Genomic DNA, 23,763 nt, shown 5'->3' on the forward strand with positions numbered 1-23,763 from the left:
GTTTACACAGCACTTGTGCTGATTGATAAAGAAGCGGATTGGGCTAAATTCCGCATAAAGGATATTCGATTGTGATGCCTATTTTACTTGTGAGGTGCAATGTCTATGAACATAGACTACCGACGTATGTCATAGGAAGTGATATTCTATACAACTGAGATCGCTCTTGAGTAGACACGAGGCCATTATTTAATCTTGTTGATCTCCTCCACGATATTCTGTGGGTCCCTCCAGGCCAAAGTGACATACCTGGACTTGATTAGCTGAAACGTAGAAAGCGCAAGGCAATCGAGTACTCACTTGGTGTGGCTGCCGCGGGCGACAATATCACCTTTATCATTAGTGAACTTGATGTTCGTGAACGCAAGAGTTTTTCCGACTAGAAAATGTTAGATGTGATTTTTCGTACGTGAAAAGTTTACACATACACTTGTCACATGTGACCTCCTATATCCGCATTAGTCTAGGTTATCTTTGCTTGGAAGGGGCCGTGATGATTACTTACTGCCATGATCTTGTCACCGACTTTGCCACCGGAGTTCAAGTATGTGACTGTTACCCAATAATCATTAGCATAACGAATATACTGGACTCATACCAGGCTCCCTCTCATAATGAACCTACCATTCAGATCGGTCGACACGCCGGTCGAGAACAAACCACGAGATGCTACCGCCAAGGATCCACCGAGATCAACTAAAAGAAAATCAGTGCTTAGATACTACCTCGGTTTGCAGATTCAGGTAAGCTTACCCATGCTTGCAATAGTACCTCCATGGAGGATGTTCAAGCGGTTCTATAAACATGGTTAGCCAATTAGATCAAGTATGAGGCAGATTCACCAAAGGCGAATCAAAATTGTTCCTCCCAGAATAGGATAATCAAGATTGCTTTTTCCCATGTCTGTGTACTTACAGTGTGTTGCTTCTGAACCTCTAGCTCGAAGTTGACAGTTCCAGGTCGAGCAGCAGTGACGCGGAGCTAGATAGAGAAATAAGCATTCGTTTCAACCGCTTTAAAAGATTACTTAAGTATTCGCATACACTATCCAAGAGGCTTCAAGCAACACGAGAGAAAATTATCAGTGATTGACATTTAGACGTAGAGCGTCGACTTCACTTACCGAGGCTCTAGGCCCGAATTAGCCCGGAAGGACTCCCAAACCTGGAGGAAACATACATTAGCAGAGGTCTGATGATCAAGGAACTTCGGCATCAGACATGACTCACCGACCGCACAAATCTAAGAGTTGTCATTCTGGTAATTGGCAATTGTTTATTCAACGAGAAGAAGTGAGGCAGTGACGCAGTTCGGCAGTTGTCGCGTCCCATCTCGGGAACTGCACAAAGTGGCCGCTGCGCCCGCCGGACTACATCGGTCATGACTTCACTAAGCTTTCTTTGATGCAAAATGCTCCTTCGGCAAGGTACAGAGGCGCCAGGTCTTTAAGGTCATCAACATGGCTGCACCTACGTCTCGACCTCTAGAGTACCTGGAGGGTCTGCCTGGTGCGACCTTTCTTCAGTTGTACAGGCAACCATCTACTGCACTCGCCATTTTCCGGCGCATGCTGCCTGATTTGGGTATCTGGAGCTCTCTGAATCTTGGTGTCGACTAAACTAACTGTGAGGATAGCAAAATGTTTTGTCATGGCCTTGCTATATTTGAAGGACCCCCTTCCTACAGCTGATCTCGAAATTTGGGTCAAGGCCGAAAGCAAGAAGTGAGCGCGCGTGATCCTGAAGATTCCCAGATGCAAGGCGAGCTAACCGCCTGGTCCTTACTTGACAAAGACAGCGAGATAATGCCTTATCGATCTTAGGCCGGCTTCATATCTTGTCCACCACTCGAACCGAAGACAATGCTCGGGCTTACATGGTCACCAATCCATTCGCGTCATCGCTCCGTCAAGCTCTCACTGGCTCCGAGGACACCCAGTCCTTTGGTGTCTTTTCCCAGATTCCAGACGAAACTAAAGTCTCAATCCACGATTTGGACGAATACGGTCGACGACAATGGGAAGGCGTCTTGGGTTACATGGTCGGAACGAGTGCTCTCACTGGAAACCGTGATATGGTGAACCTGAGCAAGGGTGTGAAACAATTGCTTCAAGCTGGTAATCTCGTTGAAATCAGGGGCGGGCGCGTGGATATCACAAAGGATGGGTTCGGTTTTGTGCTGCAAGACGTCAACACCCAGGTTTGGCACATCATGATTCTCTACGTCGAGAGTGCCCATTCCCTCGGCATGGACAGCGTCGAGGTGCTTTCATTCTTGTTCTTGCTCAGCAGTCTGGAACTGGGCCAGTCCTACGAGAAGGCGGGAATGACGTCCACCCAACTCCGCACTCTCACCGACCTATCGGATTTTGGCATCATTTACCAAGAAACTCCTGAAGCAACACGTTTTTACCCCACACGACTAGCCACAACCTTGACTTCTGATTCAAGCGCACTGGGTACCCCAGGTTCTGGTTCCTTGACTGGACCTGGCGGTCAGACAGGCGGCTCGAGCTCGGGATTTATCATCATCGAAACCAACTACCGCCTATACGCATACACGTCATCCCCCCTCCAGATCTCGCTCATCTCCCTCTTTACGAGTCTGAAATACCGCTTCCCTAACTTGGTGACGGGAAAAATTACCCGTCAATCGGTGCGCCGAGCTATTGACATTGGTATCACAGCCGACCAAATTATTTCTTACCTGCACTCGCATGCCCACCCGCAGCTGCGGAAACAATATGCCGCGGCAAACAACACATCTCTTCTACCGTCCGTGCTTCCCCCCACTGTCACCGATCAGATTCGTCTTTGGCAGCTTGAGCGTGACCGTCTCAGGGCCACAGCAGGCTTTCTGTTCAAAGACTTCACCAATTCGGCTGAATATGAAGCCCCTTGCAGATACGCTGCGGAGATCGGTGTATTGGTTTGGAAGTCTGATAAAAAGCGCATGTTCTTCGTCTCACGCCATGAACAGGTAGCTTCTTTCCTCAGGCAGCGGAGATAGGGTCACGAGATGGTAGTCTCAGGGGTCGCATGGTACTGGTTAATGGGATTGAAAAAGCATTTATTTTGCCGATACTTGGGTGGCGTTGCTTGGGTCTGCAATAGGCATTTAACGACATAATGAGCTCGCAATTCATACCAAATGGTTCATATCAATTTTTTTACACATAGAACAACTACATTAGGTAGTCTTAGTACCCTCCTCCGACCTAAGAAAGCTTGTATGTTTCCCGTTCATGCCCATAGGCCTAGCTTATCCAAAAAGCCTTTCTCTGCTCATCAGCAATGAGCTAATAGTACTCACTGCGCCAGCCACAAGTGGAATTACAAACGCCCGTGCCATCGCCGATGTAATTGCACCAATAGCCACAATTCGTAGATCGCCATTCGGCTTTTCGAATAGAGTGCTCTGAGCCCCTGCGACAGCACCATGAATATCGGCCTGGCTGAATCCCTGGCCTTCCAGAACCTGGTTCAGATTATTCACGGCATTTGACTGGAAAGCCTGGCTAGCAATCACAAGGCAAATAACAGTAGCTCCAATTTGCGCGACATTTTGCAGCCCGAACGGCTCATGCAAGTCCAGCTAGGTCAATTTTGGCGGCGATTTGGGTCACCGCGAAACTGTGACTATGATCCAACAGGAAGCGAGCAAAGATACGACAAACTCTGTGCTGAATATCTCCCCAGCTTGCATGCGGCATTTGCAATAGCTCATCTGGATACGGCATGGGACAATGTTCTTCCAAAGCTACCGATGCAGAGGCAACTTCTTTATATTGCCATCTTCGACTCAGTCTGTTGGAACTTCCGGCCGCTTTTGTTGCTGAAGCCTGATTATATCGCGGGGCTTGCTCCGTACAAGCGAGTGCTCCTTCCATTACAAAAACAAAGACTAGCAATGGCTGCATTGAAAGAACTCGAGGCTGTCACTGCCCTCCATTCAATGTTCGGAGGCTCCTATACCCGTTTTACTGCCATAATATTCAACACTTTCGAAGCTGCCGTTCTCTTACTTTCTCTTTGCTTTCACGTCGACTTCCCCTTTGATCAAGGAGATGTAAACACGAATATACTAGGCATTCAGGCTCAATTGACGTACAAAAAGGCCATGCAAGCCGCAGAACAAGCTATCGGTCGACTTCAAATGCTGGCCGAACTCAGCGATATGGCTGCGGCCGGGGCTCGAGTGGCTTCTCAAGTATTTGCCAAAGCCGCGAAGTCGAAAGAATCGACAAGCCCAGTTGCTCCGGCGGGACTTTCCGATACCCCTTTTTGGCAATTTGCATACTCGGCTAACATAGAAACTACCGAGGGCCTAGGCCCGTGCTTACCCTTGGAACAAGAGGATCCTGTACTGATGAGCGACATTTTCTCCTCAACGGCACAAGATGACTCGTATCCCAAATTCCCATTGTCGTCTTTCGGCCTTCCCATGGTCTGAGGGGGTTTCATACCCTAGTATTTCCTGCCAGCTTTCATCCATCGTAAGCACTTGGTAAAGGAGCTTATCGTGGGCAGAACAAATTCCGTACATTACAATATAAAGTTTATAAATGCTTTCTAGAATTCGGCCTTCTTATCCATCCTGCTCAAGCGGGTACCTACCGAGGTCCTGGACATTCCATCCAGCCAGGCTTTACCTTGCGTTTATAGGTCTCCCACTGGCCACCTTCAGCCTGCTTCTTGTAACTCATGAACGTATCACCTTTCACCTGATCTGGCAGAATGACCGCCACGTCTGATATACGTTTCGATGCCTCGATCTCAGGCAAAGCAAAATCCTTAGGAGATGGCATTTCCAAGTACATATCCTCATCCACAATGATATCCTCAGTATAAGCCCCTCCCTCCTCAATACTAATTACCTCCTCCAAGACACGAGCCAAGAGAGGACCATTCCAAACACCCTCTCTATGGGGAGCAGCCCGTACAATCCGCAGAGCATGCTGTCGAATTCGAGGAATACGACATTTCAGCGCGGTATAGTAAACAGGAGGAATGAACCCAGACTCGACAGTGAACCCGTGGCATCCATTATCAGACTCAGGAGTACTGAAGATATGCTTGAGTCCTTTGATCCGGATGCTAGCGTCTGCCCAGAAATTCCATAGGTCGATGAATCCTTTTAAAATTGCCAGGAATCTTTCAGTATGGTTGTCAAAGATCGTCTCGTCATCGGATAGACAGACCGATGCCATCATTGTCGCCATCTCGTGGTATATGCGAAGTAAAATGTGGCCAAATTTGTCTTTGCGGGTTGCTTCTTCTTCCAGGCGGGTTATTGAGGCGTTGTATGCCTTTCGCCAAAGAGATAGGTCTGTTATGATCTTTCGTTGGGTCTCCACAATTTCCGGGTCGGTTGTTGCCGATTGGGGTTGGGATAGTCTGAGAGTATAATAGTGCCTTTTTAGGCAGTGAACTCTGTTCAGAAGGTCGTCCAGCGTTTGTCGAGCGTCGAGAATTGAATTAAAGGTGTATGTGATCGCGTGAACTTGAGGATCTCGTATCACAGTGCACATATGGGAAGGAACATGACCAAACATAGCAGCCTGGATTGTCAGACGAGAGTATGAATCGATCAGCGTATTATGGACAAAGTCTTCTGCCGGACTCAGGATGCTTGGAGACATGATTGATCGAGGCTTTGGTGCTGAGATACTCGCAAGCAGCTGGATCCCATATCTTAGATGTGCGCTACCCATCTGATACTGTCCACGCAGGTATTCCAACGTAACAAAGATCATACATGTGACCAGGGCAACGCGCAAGGTATTTTTTTGGGTGCTCCCTGTCATCAAGCGTAAGTGGTGAATAGCCTTGTTGTATTGTTGCAAGGTAAACTGCTCGGCATCGAAGCCGTAGGTGGAGGGAAGAGACCACGGCTCGCTCCTGTGATCGAATCGATGCGCTGCTGACAAGGCGACCACCGCATGACGCACGGCAGGTTCCTGGGCACTTGCCTGCAAGACGAGGGTTTCCCAGAAGTCAGAGGCAAACAGCCCGGCAAACTTCTTGGTCGTCTTGGCCATGAACCAGTCGAAATACGTCTGCTCCTCACTGGTCATGCTACCGACTGGAACCGGTGTGCAGTATGTTGAGAGCGCTCGGTTAGTCTGCGGCTGGCCGTATGGGCTCCCACCGCCTCCCCAGATGCCATAGCCATCACAGACCCGGCCTGTAGAGACGCAGCGTCGACATGCTGGTCGGCTTTCGTCACATTTCACGCGGCGGGTCCTTTGGGAGCTTGTTAAAACAGTCAATGTTGGGTCCATCAGTAGAACCTACTTGCACGTTTTGCAGCCGGACTTAACCTTCTTTCTATTCCGGGCCTGATGGTCTCGATTGAGTGATTCATGCATAATCGATGTTCAATGCAAATCTTATGAAGTGAATGAGGGGTATAAATTCTTTGGCAGAAAGGCCGGTAGATTTAAATGTACTGTAAGCCTGTTTGATGGGGAGAAACAGGACATTGTGATTGGGCAACTCGCAAACTACGAGTTGTGATTGGCTTAAAGCTGCTAAATGTGGATACTGACGGTCTGATGGCTTGCCATTGGTCGATAGCTTAAAGCCGGCCGATTAAGTCCGGCAAAACTGCATGCAGAGAACCGGAGCGGAAGCTTAACCCCAGAAAATGATTCATGATGGATCGGAAAGCCATTGTGATGCGATTAATTTAGGGTCGGTGCTATGATTATATCCGAGCAAGACTATTTAAAGGCTGGATGATCCCCCTCGTAACTCTCGACTCATCACATCTTCTCTACTGATCCAATACTCTTGACCTTTTACTCCAAAATGTCCATTCCAATTCGTTCCCTTGGAAAGAATGGCCCTCAAGTGCCTGCTGTCGGCCTTGGTCTCATGAGCATTGGTGATGTTTACGGATCTGCCGGCACTCTTGAAGACAAAATCGCTATTCTCGAGCATGCGCATGCTACTGGCCAACGGTTCTGGGATACCGCCGATCTATATGCCGATAGCGAAGATGTTGTTGGTGAATGGGTTCAGCGCTCCGGCAAGCGCAACGACATCTTTCTTGCCTCTAAGTTTGCTTGTCAGATGGATCGTGCCATCCGTAAAATGACAGTCCGATCGGATCCTGAATATGTGAAGACTGCCTGTGCTCGGAGTCTTCAGCGAATGAAGGTCGATGTCATTGACTTGTATTATTGCCATCGAGTCGATGAAATTACCCCTATTGAAAAGACCGTCCAAGCAATGGCCGAATTAAAAAAGTACCAAGCTGCACCCATCATACAAAATCTCGTCAAGTGTTTCTAACTCTGCTTCTGTTTTTAGTGAGGGAAAGATCCGCTATCTTGGTCTTTCTGAAGTTTCGGCTGCAACTCTGCGCCGCGCATATGCGGTCCACCCAATCGCTGCTCTGCAGATGGAATATAGCCCATTTGCAATGGACATTGAGAAGAATGATCTCTTGCAAACTTGCCGTGAACTTGGTGTTGCAGTAGTCGCATACAGCCCCATCGGCCGCGGCCTACTCACTGGCCAGATCAAGAAGTCTGAAGACTTTGACGCGAATGATTTTCGACGTATCTTACCTAAATATGCACCAGAGCATTTCCCCAAGATCATGGAATTGGTACAAGGGCTGCAAAAGGTGGCTGAAGCCCATGGAAGTACACCGGCGCAAGTCTCGATTGCATGGCTACTAGCTCAAGGATCCGATATCATTCCGATTCCTGGCACTCGGTCACCTCAGCGAATGGATGAGAATAGCAATGCTGCGCTGCTCCAACTGACGGATGAAGAAGTGAAGGACATCCGCGCCCTTGTTGAGCGAACAGAGGTCCAGGGTGCCCGCTACCCTCCAGGGTAAGTTTCCTTGATTCCTAACGAGAAAATAGTCTCTTTACTAATTTGGCCTAAAGGATGGGTACTGTTGTTGCCGATACGCCGCCGCTGTGACGCAGTTCACCCAGATCGATGCTTAAGTAGTTATGATGTATTTTGATTATGTGTCTCCACTTCAGTCATTCTTTCCAGTCAGTATTATTACTAAACGGATTCTCGCATTCCAAGGTACTTTCTACTTGTAGTTCTATTCCTTTGTAACCAAGTAGTGCTCTACATCCATTGATGTATCCCCACTCAGTAATAGAAAAGCAGGTTGCCCTTAGTCACGGTCTGCTGAGACCATGGGGCGCAGTGCCAAGCAGGTCCTACACTGCGCCACCCTCTACGGCAAGACCGACGCGAAAGATCGCGCTACGTAGCCAGTTTACGCAGATAATCATCATTCTTGCCCGATTGTACCTCCTTGGGTTTTCAAGAGCGTAAGCCCACCCGGGCAGGCCTACGTCTATCTTTATCACCAGTGACCTCATCAGCCGATCGCAGTTAAGATTGCGGGTGGTCGGTGCACATTCCATTGTCCTTCACGATAAGACCGAACCGATATCTCACAAATCCCCGATCGATCTAAGCCCATAAATTAAGCTTAACTCACGGACCGCCACCCCCCTGTTAGGTGCGACTAAAGCATCAGATAAAAAAGGGGGAACAGGGGGAAAAGGGTCAAAGTGGGGTTGTGGCTCAAGGGATCAGCCATTCTCGACCCCACGAATTCTCACCCCTGGTTGGCTTTTCCCTTTAACCACTTTTCGTGAACCCTGGTTCCAACATCCATGCTCCAGGGCTCTTGCACAGATGTCTTCGTCTAGCGACGCCAGTCCCGGCAACTGGATCACTGGCAGCTACACGGGCGATAGTAATGGCGTGCGCATCACGATCGCGACCTTTGTGGGCGTCGCGTGGTACAATGTGATTGAGCTGATTGTTCTCATCTTTCTCACATTCAAGCGCTATCAAGGCCCTTACTTTTGGAGCATGCTGATTTCCTCGGTCGGTATTCTACCTTACTCTGTCGGTTATCTGATGAAGTTCTTTGCTTTGACCTCCGCCACCTGGCTGCCTGTCACTTTGCTCACGGTGGGTTGGTGGACCATGGTCACCGGCCAATCATTTGTCTTGTACTCACGGCTTCACTTGGTGCTCGAAAATCTCCGTGTGCTGCGCCTGGTCAAGGGTATGATAATTATGAATATTTTCTTGCTTCATATTCCCACCACCGTGCTCACCTTCGATGCCAATTTCTCCAACTCCGAAGCCTCGGTCGCAGGGTACGACATTATGGAGAAAATACAATTGACTGGCTTCTGCGTCCAGGAGGTGATCATCTCCAGCTTATACATGTGGGAGACCAATCGGATGCTGAAATTAAATCCCGACCGCGGTAGTCGCAGAACAATCCTGCAGCTGCTCGCCGTCAACGTTTCTTGTGTTTTGATGGATATTGCCCTGATGGTAATTGAGTTCATGAACTTTTATATCTACCAAACCACCCTTAAGGCGACCCTCTACAGCATTAAACTGAAACTGGAAATCGCTGTTCTGGGAAAGCTGGTCAACATTGCTCATCAACATGTCTGGCAAACACCTCGCCTGGATCGTGGTCGGTTTCCTTCGTTCGTCGACCCCTCGCAGATTCCCGATTTCAATGAACTCGACTACAATAATCCCGAATCCTTGCCGTCAAGCCAGGCAACAAGCCAGGGCTTCAAAGGGCGCTCGACTGGGCTAGAGGCTATTTAAAATGACCAAGCATAAGAGGTTTACCCGGTCTTCGTGGACCAGAACGGACTGCAAAGTACCGAGATACACCTGACGTGTCAATTGACCGCGAGGGGACATCCTTGTCTCCACGATCCTGGGCGAAATATGCGACCGTAAACCACGCGACCGTGAACCATTAAAATGGCATGGGTTTCCCTTCACTGATCACCCGACTTTTGCGCTGTTCACTTAGCTGGTGACAACCAGCCAACCACAACCCCGCGCCGGATGTGCGGGACAAGAAAATCAACCCTCTTACCAACCTTGTAGCTACAAGGTCTCAACAGCGGCACAGCAAGGCGCAGATTTCGCCTAGTTGAATTGTCCCTGCATACATATCACGAACTTATGACTGAAGCGTTGCATCTGCATAAATACCCAATCTTTCCAAGATTCGCATATCTTTTGTGGCCCGTCAATTTGTGTAAAGTTTGTTCCAAATGTTTCAGGTCATTCAGTATAGCTTTATGCATTTAATACAGACAATCTATTGATATCCAAGACAATGCTCCGAATGAGCAGCATCAGAAAACAGATTACCTATAATGTTGCCTACAATCAGTAATTGGCTAAATTCGCCCTAACTCTTCTTCAATCTTTTTCCAGGCCCGAGGTAATAGCGTTCCCAAAACCCAGTAAGTATCCCAATGGTCTTGACCAAGCACAACGAAAAGGTTGAACTCGTTAAACGATTCATCAATGGCTTCGTTGTAGTAAGAAACCATGGAACCCAGGGGATTTTCCCTCGTCTCTGTCACCTCTCCCTGAGACACGACCGCAGGACTAAAATCCACAGCGCGGATCAAATCAGCCTTGAGCAGGTTGTTGAAGGCGACTAGAGTAGCATTTGATTCTCCAAAGAAAAGCCCCGGGCTTCTGCCTGCATCCAGATCCCGGTAAACACTCTTCAAAAAGCAAACGGCCTGACCCTGGGTAGCCTGCTCAGTAAAGTTTCTTCGATGTTCCAGCGCGATCGAGCCAACCGATTCATCAGGAAGCTGAGAAGAAAAGAAAGAATATGTCCCCAACACCATATTCTGAATGAAAGCACCACCAGATTTGAGCAAGTACGGGATCCGGTACCGTACGTTCATAAGGTTCAATACCGTGAACGGACGAGATCCCGGTTCCGAAGATGCGACTGCCCGGGTAAGCCACGCAGTGAGTATATCACTATCACTGATAAAAGGCTTCTCATCTCCCTCTGATCTCTGAGCAATGTCCATTCGAGCATGGTCGCATATCTTTCCAAAATCACTCTTTGGAAGCAAAAGAATCCGTCGTTCCCGACGCGGATTCCAAAATTTGCTCCATACAAACCTTAGCAGGAACATGATCATGCTTATGCCCTTCAGACGCCACTTTTCAAGTCCGAACTCTTCTGTCGTGTCGCTGTCATGCATTTCCTTGGTAGGACGGAGCATGTCTTTTCGTGCACCAAGTACTGGGGGAACATCTTCTTCTTGACCGGCTAGTACTGATGACCAGGCTTCCAGCAGGGCCTTTGCACCGATAGCATCCATTAAAACGTGGGGCCAGATGAGGGCGACAAGTGTTGCATCACGGAAGGATGTGATGTGCAGAGAGAGGGATGGCAAGCCTTTGCGGACCACCTCCTCGAATGTAGGGAAGTCGGGTCTTGCAATCAAAGGCCGGGTATCAGGGGATAGAGTCTGGATTGAGGGAGACGTCGTTTCTTTTGGGAGACGACTAGCAACCGGGTGCTCATCGATATTCATATCGAAAGTGTCGTGAGTGAAGAATACATTTTGTTGTCCACTTGCAGAGGGCCCTGAGACGTGTATTTCAAGAGTCCCGTCCTTCTGTAAAGGTCATTGTCATTTGATGTCCTCTCTTAGTGGCTGGGTGTATGCTTGGAGCAAATTACCTTCCGTTGTAGTCTCCCACCGAGCTTCTTCCAGTCACCAATCTCTAGAAGTCTTGATAACGCGGTCTTGAGTTTCTCTGCGTCGAGGACATCATTGAATCGCATAAGCCAATCCACATAGCAGTGATTCGCTTTGATGTTATCCAGTATATGGATGGGGTACACGTCGGGAGATGATTCGTCCATTTTCCACGTACGTCTTCACGGACACGGGTGTTCAAGATGGTTGAATTTGGAAGAAGATTTTGACCGCGTGAGATTTAGACATGTCCTTCTCTTTCATTGTCATACGACTTGACTGGGATTTGGGGTTGCTGCTTGGCCATTTATTGAGCGTTCTCATTTTTGGATCCAAGTGGGTCCCTCGCTATCAACGTTTCAACTTTAGTCTGATTTTCACTTTCTTGCGGAAGGATCTACGCCCGTTAGAAGTTTATTTCGAGGGTTAACGTGTGGTAAAATGGCTAAATTTGAGGATCGAGTTTTCGAGATAATGTGTTCATTCCCTTGGGTTTAAAAACGGGGTCACCTTGGACAGCGGCTCCCCCTCCCTCCTTACTGCTACTTAGCTTACCACCATCCTGGCCAAATGGATAGCTAAACCACGTCACCTAATTGAACGCCCCCCGAGCCCTATACACCTACAATTTATGTATCGAAAGGCCACACAAGCTATGCAAAGTTTCCGGTGTTAAGGATTGGCTGAGATGCGATCCGTAGTCAGCCGGCCTATCTGCCCCCATGACCTGGACTTGTTTCAAGACTCTGTACAATCATGTCATTTAGTTTGTATTAGAAGCCCAGGAGTTTGTTCTAGTGCACTTGACAATACGTCACAGCTTGCCCCGGTGCATAATAGCATAGCCGTAAAGCCACAGCCACAGCCGTGGATAATCGCCTTGTTCTATAAATAGTCATCGGGTCAATTATCCCCCATGGTCATGTGACTACCTGTCCAATGACATCAGCCGCTTCATCCCACCTTTCCTATTTAATCAACACGATATTGCATACATTCATACTATAAAATCAATATACCATCAGCAAAATGGCTCCCCACGAAGGACTGGTTCACCCCAAAGAATATGACATCAAAGACAGCAATGTCGAATTGATCGGATCAGACCTTGACCACCGTGTCAAGTACAATTCAGCCGCTTCAGAGCCCGCCTGGAACACTGGAAAGGTGGGACAAGAAGCAGGCCTTTTTATTTGGCGCATTGAGAACTTTGAAGTGGTTCCCTGGCCCAAAGAGAAGACTGGCGAATTTTACGACGGCGACAGCTTCATTGTATTGCATACATACAAAGTCGGCGATGACAAGCTAGGCCACGATATCTTTTTTTGGCTAGGAAGCAAGACCACACAGGATGAAGCCGGCACAGCTGCATATAAGACAGTTGAGCTGGATGAGTTCTTGCATGGCGCTGCGACTCAACATCGTGAGATCCAGCAACAGCCCTCAGAAGAGTTCCTGTCTCTCTTCCGTCATTATTCTATTCGCTCTGGTGGCGTGCGCTCCGGGTTCAACCATGTTGAGCCCGAAGAGCCGAAGGAGGTTCTTACCCTGCTCCGCATCTTCAAGTATCCTGGATCTGGTCGCATCAGCCCTCTTATCGTGCATGAGGTTGAGCCGACTTGGGAAAGCTTGGATGAGAATGATGTCTTTGTTTTGGACAAAGGCGACAAGATCTGGGTTTGGCAGGGCAAGAAATGTAGCCCGATGGAGAAAGCTAAGGCTGCGCAAGTTGTGAATGACTTGACAATGGCGAAGCACGTTGATGTTGAAGTGCTTTCTCAACTCGAGTCGAGATCCAAGATCATTGTGGATTTGCTGGGTGGAAAGGAGGCCGATCACTCGTCTTTGCATGCACAGAGACCCGGCTACTTTTCCAAGACGACACACGAAGACAGCGGCAGCTCTCGTCCTCGCAAGCTGTTCCGCCTCAGCGACTCGTCGGGAGACTTGTCATTCGACCTCATCAAAGATGGTGGCCGGATTCAACAATCTGATTTGGATGGCAAAGATGTTTTCCTCTATGATGTCGGCAGCCGGCTTTGGGTCTGGCAAGGTGCTGAGGCTAGTGATAGGGAGAAAGCTGTGTGGATCAAGGTTGCCCAGGCCTACATTCGCCACCTTCAGGATAGCCAAGGGCCCTCCGATGCTTTCCTCACTCCAATTTCCAAGGTTGTTCAGGGACATGAGAGTCCAGCTTTCATGAAGGCAATCGCAGTCTAAATTTTGTATAATATATTTGATGATGTAAATCAATTTATGGCCAAGCAAGCCACACTTGGGACCATGCTTGACGAGCAAACACTATACTTTACGTTTTCCTACTTCATTGTGTCTCAGATCTAACGATAGTGTCCTATTTGTAAATCCTGTGAGAAAGCGCCAGTGAAAGGTGACTATAATGAACTCGTAGACGAATGTAGCTTTACACATATAAGGTCATCAAATTTACCAGGTAGCTGGTCCAAAAGTATCTCCACCCGAAACCGTCTTCCGAATTGCCGTATATAGGGAATCCTTTTGCAACGATATTAGAATTACGCCTTCCAAAATTTAACAGTCAGATTGCACTTACCATGGTCTCAAACGGAGCGGTGTTTCCCCACCAATTGGGCACCGCTACACCCGGGAAAGTGATAGCGAAGAAAATGACAATCGTCGAAAGAATAAGTCCGGTATCAAGTGCCGCGGCAGTAACATAATTGTACTGTCGCCACCAGCCACCCCATCTGCGTCGAATCCAGTAGTTGAAAATGAGTCCAAAAATGACCCAGGATGTGTAACTGATTGGTGTTGCCCTATGTATGTATTGTCAATATGAATTTCATGTAGGCAATCTACATGAATGGTGGACTTACGGAGGAAGCCAGGACATGGCACCCAGCATACTAGATAGGAATGTATGGTTAGTGAGGGTTGATTAGCCGACTTTTCATGGGCCACATACACTGGTGCATTAAGGAATCGAGCCTTGGATTTGGGGAAAAATCGCATGAGGAGGTAGAATGCTACTGGGAGCAGGGCTCCGAGCAACCAGAAATATAAGATCGGTGTATAGATTGAACCGGGTCCAAAGATACGTTGTGGGCCGATTACACCTGTATGAGGATCAGTATAAGTTTGAAGATATTTGTAGAGAGGTAATCAGGCCAGGAAGAACAATGGAAGAACATAGGCTTACCCCAGACAATACTCGATGAGAAAAAGGTTCGTCCATTAGGACACGAGAAATTTGCGGATTGATCCCTGTATTCGATAAGCGACCCGTATACTTCAATGAGATGGTTTTGGACCTGACTTACTCTGTACAGACATCCTCAATATTTCCCAGAGTCCAATTCATGACCGCGATTTGAACAAAACAAGCCCATAATGTTGGGATCACTTGACACATGAAAGTAACTCGGGGTGGGATTTTCATATAGTGAGCCAGCTATCGGTAGTATTAGTAAGTGTTCCTGTTTGGATAATATTTCGGGCTTTGGTTACCTTCATATCTTGGCAGTAGACCTGACTATTGGATCATTAGCTTTGTCAAACTAACGTACTTGGATAACTCACGCTTGTCCCAGTGTAATTGTGCTGAAGACCTTGAACACCATGACACCGATCGGCTTTCCGGGAATCATGAAACCGGCCAAAAATGGCGAGAGAACATTAAGAGCTATAAACGTCAGCAATTGGAAGCGTGTTTCACTTTAGAGATACATACACAGCGTAATATTGGTGACACCCATGATCATGCAAGTTGGAATCTTTTCTGGTCAGCAAGTCCCCTTCAGTGTTAGAGTGATGAGAACGCACAATGAAGATCACGGCGATGATGAGAGATACGAAGAACGCCCACCCTGTTCACAAGTCAGTTTTCCCGAGGACGTCATAGAGAGGCAATACAACTTGGACACATACATGGCAACTGTGAATCATATCCAAGTACACCTCCTAGTCCGAGCGCAATGGAAATCAAGAATAGCGCTCCATACCACCACTCAGGGGCTTCTTTATACTTCTTCATGAGCGTTAAATGGATATCTGACTCTTGGTTGAGAGCGGCTTTTCCACGATACCAAATCTCTTTTCGGTGGTAGAGGATGACGTGAACGATGACTGCCGTCAAGGCGGCGAAAGACAGACCGTAGTTCAGGATGAATGTAGGAGCGAGGAACATTGGTGAATAAGCCTTGTACTTTGCGTCATCGAATGAGAAATTATCGCCAAGGATCTTGCTGACATTATACTGCTGTTGTGTGTTGTCATAGGTAGTGGATGTGTTGATGGGGAGATAATCAGAATAGCTATTATCGTTAGATTGCGTCGGAATGAAGTGAAGTGGAGGTCCACATACAATGCTCCTGTGTAAGAGATTCCAATGGATGCAATTATCACGAAGACTACTAGTCCAATAAAGGTGTTCATGATTGAATGGACGGGTGATAGAAGAGGATCGAGGAGGTATGCGGAGACATAGCTATGTATATCGGTCAGTTGTCCTGTATCCCAAGCGATACCCAGTAACTATTAGTTGGTCAAACTCACGTCCAGTCAAAGGTTAAAGGAATAAGTGAAAGTCCAGTGAAGCCACCGAATAATTGATTCACCACGACGTTGTTGGGTTTGATCCCTAGATGGAATGTTAGTCGCAAATAGGAAATTTGAACAGGGCCAGACTTACAAGTCACGAAAGCGAAAATAGAAAGTCCTTGCCAGATGACTCCAGGAAACCTTTGCGGAAATTAGTGTCGATTTACCACATCAATCAGACATGAGGACTTACCAATACCAGCAGAACGCGCCAATCATGACATACATGAAATAGCGGTATCGTGAAATAGACCATCCATTGGTCTGCGAGGGATCAGAGGGACTCTTATCATGCAATGCATAGAACAAGGTTGTATTGGCAAATTGGGTAGGCCAAATCATAGCAGCGGGCCTGGAAGTATCAGCATGAAGTAAATTGAACAGCGAGGTTCAGACTAACCACACAAGGAAACGACGGAAGATTCCTGCGAGAGAAATGCCAACGATTTGACTGCTCAACGCAAATAGAAGCTCAAAGCCCCAGCCAATGTCCAAATTGTACAACGCTGGCAAATGTTAGTAAGTTGAAGCTTTTCGAATTGATTAGATCATGCTCACATGGTGCTTTCAGAGCCAATAGTGCATCGGTGCAGTACGCATAGCCGATTGACACACTAGGAATTGTTAAAAATGGCCCCGATATTTAGGACAACAATGCTCACTTTGCCATGAGCTGCGAAGGATTAGCACTGAAAGCTTGTCAGGGATCAGTATGTGGGACCTACCGTAATAACTGTATGTTCTTTGATGGTAAAGGGTCCCGGGTTAAAGGTCCATTCAACACCAAAAGTGTTGAACTTTCTGGTTGGAATCACTCTGGCCCATAGACAACCAATTGGATACACAAGCAATTGTACAACAATGGCAGGGAACGAGATTGCAGGGCTCCTATTAGAAATGGTGAATAAGGTAGAGGGAAGTTGGAGAAGGGATACACACCTCATGCTCAAGAACATATTGAGTCCACTCCCAATCGTTGTAAATAGCATACCCAAAATCCACGCGCGCACCGTATTCGCCATCTCTCCGTCATCTGTATTTCGCACAGCAGCACGCACAGATTCGTACTGGGAGTCTTGAGCAGCTGACTTCTCGAAATCAGCAGCTCTCTCTTGATCTTCTACACTGCCGGCCTCGTTGATGGCATCAATCTTCTCCTGAGGCAGGTTTGGATCCCATTGATGGGACCTTTCCACCCCCTTCAGCTCTTGGACTGTACTGCCCACATCCTTGGTGACTTCGGTGATGACTTCCGACTGTTTTGACAGCTCAACACTGTCAACAAATGGGTTGGAAACCATTGTGTACAATACGGCAGTTGATCAATTAAAGTCCCCTAACAGTTCAGTCCCGGGATGCATGGTCTTATGTGTGAAGTTGTTTATTTACCAACTGTCACGGGTTATCTGTGTCCATGGCCAAAGATAAGCCTTTTCTACGATCTTCACCAATGCGGCCCCTTCATTCTTCCCTTCCCCCGCACAACACGGCTTGTTTCTCTTGGCACGAGGGAGTCCGCTGCAGATGTGAAAGCAAGGGACTTGGACCTTCGACTAGCCGATAACAATTTCGCCCATTTTGGTAAGAACGCGGAGCAAAAACCACGCTATCGCGTGCGCTATCGCGGCACCTTTTATCTAGAATTGCCGGATAACCTCGATAGGATCTGAGCAGCCACTCGGATCTCTCAGCGACATTTAGCTTAATTTCGGCTCTCATTGTCTTAATTGACAGCGTGGTTGTCCTCGCTACGACATGCCCCAATTTCCTTTCCCACTTGTCATAATCTAACCAGATTCCGCCACCTCCGGGCTAGACTCACGGCCTGGACATTCTCAATAACACGCTGGAGAGAACTTGCTCAGTATGGTGTCCGCTAGCACACCTCGCGGAATCGCGATTCAGCGCATCCAAAAAGATAGCATCCGGGACAGGATTGAGCGCATAACTGAGGATCTCAAGGAAATTAAGAAGTTTTATCCCATCAAGGTCTCTTCAACCAGAACGCAGCGACTACACCAGTTCCTCACGTCCGAGTTACATTCTCTCCGTGATCAACCTTTTCATTTGTATGACCAACAGGAGAAAGTGGACTACCTCCTTGTCAAGAATTATTTGGAGAGGCAACTCCGCGAACTGCAGCTTGATTCCATTCAAGATCAAAAGGCAACACCCCTTCTTCCATTCGCGAAAGCGATAATCGGTCTCTGCGAAAATCGTGCGATTGGCTCACCGATAGAGCCTCAGAGTGTCGCGCAGGAGCTGTTTGAATCCCAATGTCAAATCAATGAGCTGGTCCACAGGATCAACAGTGATTCCACTCAGTTCAACGTGGGAAGGAATTCCGCATTTCGCGCAGCGAGCACTATTGACTCTCTGCGAGACCATCTGGAAGAATGGGTTGGGTTTTACAAAGGATATGACCCCTCATTTGATTGGTGGGTGTCGCACCCTTACGGAGTCGTGGATGCCAGCTTACAGACTGTCGCATCTACTATTCGCGAGAAATTGGTCGGCATTGACCAAAAAAACGAGGATGAAATTGTCGGCCAGCCAATTGGACGAGACGGCTTACTTGCCGAGCTTCTGGCTGAAATGATTCCCTACACCCCGGAAGAGTTGATCTCGATCGGGGAAAATGAGTTTGTTTGGTGCCTTAACGAGATGAAAAAGGCATCGAAGGACATGGGCTACGATGACTGGCACCAGGCACTGGAACATGTCAAGAACGACTTCGTCGAGCCAGGGAAACAGACACAGCTTGTTCGTGATCTTGCAGAAGAGGCGACATCCTTCGTTGAAAAGCACAAGCTTGTTACTGTCCCGCCACTTGCTAAGGAAACTTGGCGTATGTTTATGATGTCGCCAGAGCGGCAGAAAGTGAACCCATTTTTTCTTGGGGGCAAATCTATCATCGTGTCATACCCAGTTAGCACCATGAACCATGAAGACAAGTTGATGAGTATGCGCGGGAACAACATTCATTTTGCCCGGGCAACGGTTTTCCATGAGATGATCCCCGGTCATCACCTGCAAATTTTCATGAACGCAAGACATAGACCCTACAGACGTCTATTTGATACTCCTTTCTGGATCGAAGGATGGTCATTATACTGGGAGTTCATTCTCTGGGATGACGACCGATTCAGGAAAACTCCTCAGAACCGCATTGGCATGCTTTTTTGGCGACTTCATCGGTGTGCCCGCATCATCTTTTCCATCAAATTCCATCTTGGTCAAATGTCTCCTCAGGAGTGTATTGACCTGCTAGTTGATCAAGTCGGACATGAGCGCGCAACAGCCGAGGGGGAAGTTAGGAGGTCGCTAAATGGCGACTACTCCCCATTGTACCAAGCGGGATACATGCTGGGTGCCTTGCAGATTTACGCACTTCGTAAGGAAATGGTTAATTCAGGGCGAATGGCGGAGATGGATTTCCACGATCAGTTCTTGAAGGGGAATCGCATGCCGATTGAACTGGTCCGGGCTTTGATGCAGGACCAGGCACTAACACCGGATTTCCAGACGTCTTGGAAGTTCTATTCCTCTTAAAGATATTATGCATATTGTTCTATTGGAATCCTACAGTATGTTCGGGTATTAGTAAAACCCGTGATTCGGGAAATAGAAAACCCCGAAACATCTCAAACCCCGCAAATTCCGTCATGTTCGCCTCTGAAAGATCAAAGCCCCTGTCTCTGAAGAATATTTCTGTGTGTAACTATCAGAGGAAGTAGTAGCCTCCTCTACCTCTCGCTGTTACCCGCAAGCAAGAACGTTCCGAACCCATCGGTGTCATGCCGCCGGATCGCAATCGGGCGGGTCAAACCCCGACGTCCCAGGCCAAGTCTCAACGCACTCTGGCATGTGTGAATTGTCAACAACGCAAGATTAAATGTAACCGAGAGTTTCCCTGCGCAAACTGTCTCAAGCAGCACACACAATGTGTACCAGCGTCACAAACCCGTCCTAGAAAACGTCGTTTCCCCGAGCGGGAATTGTTGAGTCGTCTTCGGAAGTACGAGGATCTGCTGCGACAGAACAATGTGAGGTTTGACCCCCTTCATGAGGATTCAAGTATCAAAGGGGATGGTATCGACGAATATTCTGAGGAAGAGCAGCAATCTCGACCAAACCACTCATCTCCGGCCCGCAAAAGGACAGAAAGTACATCTGAGCCCAAGTAAGCCAGCCTTTCCTCTTTCAGCATATCTCTTTACATACGCCATATATGCTTCAGTGTCCATCCACAGACTGACATCTCACTTTCAGAAACTTGTGGCAGGCCATGAATCAAGGTGTATGTTATGCTTTTTTAGTCCGAGAGATTCGTTACTAACCTCGAATTTAGCCTCGTCACCCCCAAAGCGATGGCATACGTGAGGCCATGGTTAGAATGTCCTGGGACCAATGTTTTGAAAATGATGACCATATCATTCTCGGCTCACGAAAATCATCTGTTGACCTTGCGACTATGCACCCTGAACCGGTCCATATCATCAGGCTCTGGCAGTTATACCTTGAAAATGTCAATCCACTGTTCAAAGTGACACATACCCCAAGCCTCCAGGGAATGATTATTGAGGCTGCCACTAATATTACGAGTATTGAGCCTCGACTTGAAGCGCTGATGTTCAGCATATATTGCATAGCCATCCAGAGTCTCACTGGAGATATTTGTCAATCAATATTTGGCTTGTCGAAGGCTCAGCTTTTGACGAAGTATCAATTTGGATGCCAGCAAGTTTTGCTCAATTGTCAATTTTTGCGTACTGATAACCGTACTTGCTTAACGGCCTTCTTCCTATTTCTGGTAAGTCTTCAAAATTATGAACAGAGCTCTTTCTAACCCTGTCTAGTTTTCACTTCACTCGAACACAAATCCCCAGTCTCTTTCGTCAATGCTTGGGATTGCGATTCGAACTGCCCAGCGCATGGGCATTCATAGTGAAACCTACTTGGCCAGATACAGCGTCTTCGAGGCCGAAATGAGCCGCAGACTGTGGTGGGCCCTTATGATGTTTGACACCCGTGTGGGTGAACTGTCAGGGGCCAAAACATCCACCCTGAACCCTACATGGAACTGCAAACCGCCTTTGAATATTAATGATTCAGATCTTTGGGCGGAAATGAAAGAGCCTCCCGCTGTTCAGGGCAAAGCAACTGAGGCAGTATTTGCAGTCCTACGAAGTGAATTGGCCAACTACATCCGACATTCCCCATTTCATCTTGAATTTCTGAATCCAGCATTGAAGCCGATTGCAAGGGAACTTCCCAAAGGAGGCGATGTAGCCACATTCGAAAAGAGAATTGAGGAAGAGTATCTCAAGTATCTCGACGAGGAGAATCCGCTTCATTTTATGGCAATCTGGACAATGCGGGCGCACCTTTCAAAATGCCATCTCCTGGAAAGATACGCGAAATATTTTGACTCCTTGGCACACCGAACCGATACAGAAAGTGATGCCGCCGTGTCTCAGGCCTTTCGCCTCCTCGAGTGTGACACGAAAATTCTCACTTCGCCTCTAACGAAAGGATATTGCTGGATTCTTCAAATATACTTCCCTTTTCCCGCATATATTCATATAATTCAGGACTTGAAGAAACGACCCGATAGTAATCACACAGAAAAGGCCTGGCAGGTTATGAACGAAAACTATGGGGTGCGATTCAACTCGTCCAGTGGCTTCGATGGTCCTCTATTTGCGATCTTTGCTAGGCTTATTATTGAGGCTTGGGAAGCTCTCGAAACAACCTACAAACAGTCAGGCACACAGGTGCCATGCCCGGAAATCGTTTTGAATATCAAGCAAAGATTAGCAGACATGACTAAGGACATTCCGACTCCTGGTTCTGAGATTCCAGACGATGCTTTGGAGAATTTGTTGAATCAGCCAATGCCTATGCCCATAGATATGGGTATGGGTATGGGACCAGGAATGGGAATGGGCTTTGGAAATGAAAGTTCGTTATCTGGCATGGCTGGGCAAGTTGGATTCCCTTGGTCGGATCCAAGGCTATTAACCAACATGCCCGGACAACCATCCATGCCCTGTGATTTCCATCATCTCAATTGGGTATCGATGGTCTGGGGTTTGCGTGAAGCGCGCGGATGGTGAAGGAGAATATTATTTTTATTATTTCCCTAGTTTTTATACCTCGACCAAAGTTTGTACAATTATCAGTGGTGATTAAATCATATCAAGCTGTTGAAACCAATTATTTTTGATTCAATTCATCTGTTCAGGCCGCTGAAGGTCCGTTTGGAGGCCGACTCGCGGCCATGTTACATTGCCTGAAAATTCGAACCTCATGATCCTTGAACGAGCCCACAATAGAATGCATAACTCCATGATTGTTAAAGAGCACAAGATCTCCCTCTTGCCAATCATGAGGATAGATCAGAGTAGGATCGATACCCCTTCTCTGCAACTTATACAAGCGCTCCCGAATCTCGGAAAGGTTATCCAAAACTTCACCATTTTCAAGATGAATCTTCCTGACACAGGTTGGGTATACCATCATCGCCAATTTTCCGGTGACTGGATTTTTCCAGGCCATGGGGTAAATTTTGATCTTGTCGGACTCGAATGGGGGTAAATCCTCTTCCGCAAGTTCTAGTCCTTCAGATACAATGCCAAGCCCATTGGAGCGAGACTTTGCCTTGCTCATCCAGATGTAGGGGTGAGGTGCATATTCAACCTTGCTTGTGCGTACGAAATGCTTCTCTTCTTCGGATAGTAGTTCGTAGAGACGGTATCCGCTGAAGAATGCTGTCGTTCCGAGGGGCACATCGAGGGTATCGTTTGTACCGTCGTCATAGCGGCAGGTCTGACGTCTGCCCTTGGGTACTTGGACTGCTAGCAGCGATGTTACAAGAGGCGGATCCAGGTTGTACATCGCCGAGTCAATGTGCCAGCGATAGAAATGCGTGAAGTCCTCGTTCTCTTCAGCCGAGATCGGAGTCTTGTGGAAGGCCTTGTGGTGAGGGTGTCGTAGCTGGATATTGGATAATCCTTCATAGTCCTTAATGGAACCGTGGCCAATCACTTGCACTTGTGGTTGGTGAGGAATTGTTGTGAGATCTGCGTGGAGAACGCTTCTTTTGTCGATGGATTTGCCGTGGCTGTAGACTCCAGCGGCAGGGTCGAATCGGCGGGTGAGCTCGTATTGTGCTCGAGGGGTCAGGTTGCCTTGGTTCTTGATGACGACAACCTGGTTCTCGTACAGAGCTTGACGGAGGATAGTGAAGTCATCATCTGAATGGGATTAGTGAAGGCTTCCGCCGCAATAGTTGAAGTGAACATACCGTTCATAGCCTCAAGGTCCATCCCCGTCAGCTCAACCCCAAAGTCAATTTTTGAGGCATTGGGCGGACTGAGAGGCTTGCAGCAAATCGTCGTGGTAGTCATTGTTATGTTTAAAGGTTATTTTAAAGTATCTGAAAAGTGTAAATGATTCAAACATCGAGAATATCCGAGGCTTAAATAGTCCTAAGCTTTAACCCCAGACGCGGGTGAGATTTTAGGTCTCATCCTCCAATTGACGCGCCAATTGAGTCAATCTCGATTATAGTTGACAATTCGAAAATGTAACAAGCGATAACATATAAGATCACGCCTGAATTC

At 47.6% G+C, this 23,763-nt stretch overlaps 12 protein-coding genes across 12 annotated transcripts; 7 read left to right on the forward strand and 5 right to left on the reverse strand.

The window, feature by feature from the left end:
• Nucleotides 1-163: 163 nt before the first annotated feature.
• On the reverse strand, nucleotides 164-1,256 carry N7503_002660 (PaaI family thioesterase; the record flags this gene model as incomplete). The annotated part of the gene is made up of 10 exons (XM_057062207.1): nucleotides 164-249; nucleotides 301-379; nucleotides 429-447; nucleotides 506-552; nucleotides 625-696; nucleotides 754-796; nucleotides 916-981; nucleotides 1,044-1,056; nucleotides 1,124-1,164; nucleotides 1,230-1,256. The coding sequence occupies 10 exons, from the start codon at nucleotides 1,254-1,256 to the stop codon at nucleotides 186-188; spliced, it is 471 nt and encodes a 156-aa protein (XP_056926169.1). The 3' UTR covers nucleotides 164-185.
• A 203-nt stretch (nucleotides 1,257-1,459) lies between these two features.
• On the forward strand, nucleotides 1,460-3,009 carry N7503_002661 (TFIIH/NER complex subunit TFB2; the record flags this gene model as incomplete). Its single annotated transcript, XM_057062208.1, has 3 exons — nucleotides 1,460-1,583; nucleotides 1,636-1,723; nucleotides 1,794-3,009. 3 exons carry the CDS (start codon nucleotides 1,460-1,462, stop codon nucleotides 3,007-3,009), a joined length of 1,428 nt encoding a protein of 475 aa, XP_056926170.1.
• A 573-nt stretch (nucleotides 3,010-3,582) lies between these two features.
• On the forward strand, nucleotides 3,583-4,452 carry N7503_002662 (uncharacterized protein; the record flags this gene model as incomplete). Its single annotated transcript, XM_057062209.1, has 1 exon — nucleotides 3,583-4,452. The coding sequence occupies one exon, from the start codon at nucleotides 3,583-3,585 to the stop codon at nucleotides 4,450-4,452; it is 870 nt and encodes a 289-aa protein (XP_056926171.1).
• Nucleotides 4,453-4,612: 160 nt separating this feature from the next.
• N7503_002663 (Zn(II)2Cys6 transcription factor domain-containing protein) lies at nucleotides 4,613-6,283 on the reverse strand (the record flags this gene model as incomplete). The annotated part of the gene is made up of 1 exon (XM_057062210.1): nucleotides 4,613-6,283. One exon carries the CDS (start codon nucleotides 6,281-6,283, stop codon nucleotides 4,613-4,615), a length of 1,671 nt encoding a protein of 556 aa, XP_056926172.1.
• A 529-nt stretch (nucleotides 6,284-6,812) lies between these two features.
• Nucleotides 6,813-7,943, forward strand: N7503_002664 (NADP-dependent oxidoreductase domain-containing protein; the record flags this gene model as incomplete). The annotated part of the gene is made up of 3 exons (XM_057062211.1): nucleotides 6,813-7,252; nucleotides 7,317-7,850; nucleotides 7,907-7,943. The coding sequence occupies 3 exons, from the start codon at nucleotides 6,813-6,815 to the stop codon at nucleotides 7,941-7,943; spliced, it is 1,011 nt and encodes a 336-aa protein (XP_056926173.1).
• A 741-nt stretch (nucleotides 7,944-8,684) lies between these two features.
• Nucleotides 8,685-9,629, forward strand: N7503_002665 (uncharacterized protein; the record flags this gene model as incomplete). The annotated part of the gene is made up of 1 exon (XM_057062212.1): nucleotides 8,685-9,629. One exon carries the CDS (start codon nucleotides 8,685-8,687, stop codon nucleotides 9,627-9,629), a length of 945 nt encoding a protein of 314 aa, XP_056926174.1.
• A 590-nt stretch (nucleotides 9,630-10,219) lies between these two features.
• Nucleotides 10,220-11,724, reverse strand: N7503_002666 (uncharacterized protein; the record flags this gene model as incomplete). The annotated part of the gene is made up of 2 exons (XM_057062213.1): nucleotides 10,220-11,473; nucleotides 11,539-11,724. The coding sequence occupies 2 exons, from the start codon at nucleotides 11,722-11,724 to the stop codon at nucleotides 10,220-10,222; spliced, it is 1,440 nt and encodes a 479-aa protein (XP_056926175.1).
• An 862-nt stretch (nucleotides 11,725-12,586) lies between these two features.
• Nucleotides 12,587-13,777, forward strand: N7503_002667 (gelsolin family protein; the record flags this gene model as incomplete). Its single annotated transcript, XM_057062214.1, has 1 exon — nucleotides 12,587-13,777. One exon carries the CDS (start codon nucleotides 12,587-12,589, stop codon nucleotides 13,775-13,777), a length of 1,191 nt encoding a protein of 396 aa, XP_056926176.1.
• A 225-nt stretch (nucleotides 13,778-14,002) lies between these two features.
• Nucleotides 14,003-17,436, reverse strand: N7503_002668 (uncharacterized protein; the record flags this gene model as incomplete). The annotated part of the gene is made up of 20 exons (XM_057062215.1): nucleotides 14,003-14,071; nucleotides 14,130-14,352; nucleotides 14,413-14,442; nucleotides 14,502-14,652; nucleotides 14,736-14,800; nucleotides 14,857-14,987; nucleotides 15,044-15,068; nucleotides 15,116-15,218; nucleotides 15,267-15,309; nucleotides 15,359-15,402; nucleotides 15,464-15,849; nucleotides 15,900-16,022; nucleotides 16,091-16,175; nucleotides 16,227-16,276; nucleotides 16,329-16,487; nucleotides 16,536-16,641; nucleotides 16,694-16,749; nucleotides 16,798-16,808; nucleotides 16,861-17,023; nucleotides 17,075-17,436. The coding sequence occupies 20 exons, from the start codon at nucleotides 17,434-17,436 to the stop codon at nucleotides 14,003-14,005; spliced, it is 2,385 nt and encodes a 794-aa protein (XP_056926177.1).
• A 565-nt stretch (nucleotides 17,437-18,001) lies between these two features.
• Nucleotides 18,002-19,687, forward strand: N7503_002669 (uncharacterized protein; the record flags this gene model as incomplete). The annotated part of the gene is made up of 1 exon (XM_057062216.1): nucleotides 18,002-19,687. The coding sequence occupies one exon, from the start codon at nucleotides 18,002-18,004 to the stop codon at nucleotides 19,685-19,687; it is 1,686 nt and encodes a 561-aa protein (XP_056926178.1).
• Nucleotides 19,688-19,932: 245 nt separating this feature from the next.
• On the forward strand, nucleotides 19,933-22,254 carry N7503_002670 (Zn(II)2Cys6 transcription factor; the record flags this gene model as incomplete). Its single annotated transcript, XM_057062217.1, has 4 exons — nucleotides 19,933-20,318; nucleotides 20,408-20,435; nucleotides 20,487-20,948; nucleotides 20,995-22,254. The coding sequence occupies 4 exons, from the start codon at nucleotides 19,933-19,935 to the stop codon at nucleotides 22,252-22,254; spliced, it is 2,136 nt and encodes a 711-aa protein (XP_056926179.1).
• Nucleotides 22,255-22,378: 124 nt separating this feature from the next.
• On the reverse strand, nucleotides 22,379-23,547 carry N7503_002671 (TauD/TfdA dioxygenase family protein; the record flags this gene model as incomplete). Its single annotated transcript, XM_057062218.1, has 2 exons — nucleotides 22,379-23,394; nucleotides 23,445-23,547. 2 exons carry the CDS (start codon nucleotides 23,545-23,547, stop codon nucleotides 22,379-22,381), a joined length of 1,119 nt encoding a protein of 372 aa, XP_056926180.1.
• Between the last annotated feature and the right edge of the window lie 216 nt (nucleotides 23,548-23,763).

The sequence above is a fragment of the Penicillium pulvis genome, assembly GCF_028828015.1.
Source record: "Penicillium pulvis strain IBT 33274 chromosome Unknown contig_12_segment0_segment0, whole genome shotgun sequence".
NCBI classification, from domain to species: domain Eukaryota; kingdom Fungi; phylum Ascomycota; class Eurotiomycetes; order Eurotiales; family Aspergillaceae; genus Penicillium; species Penicillium pulvis.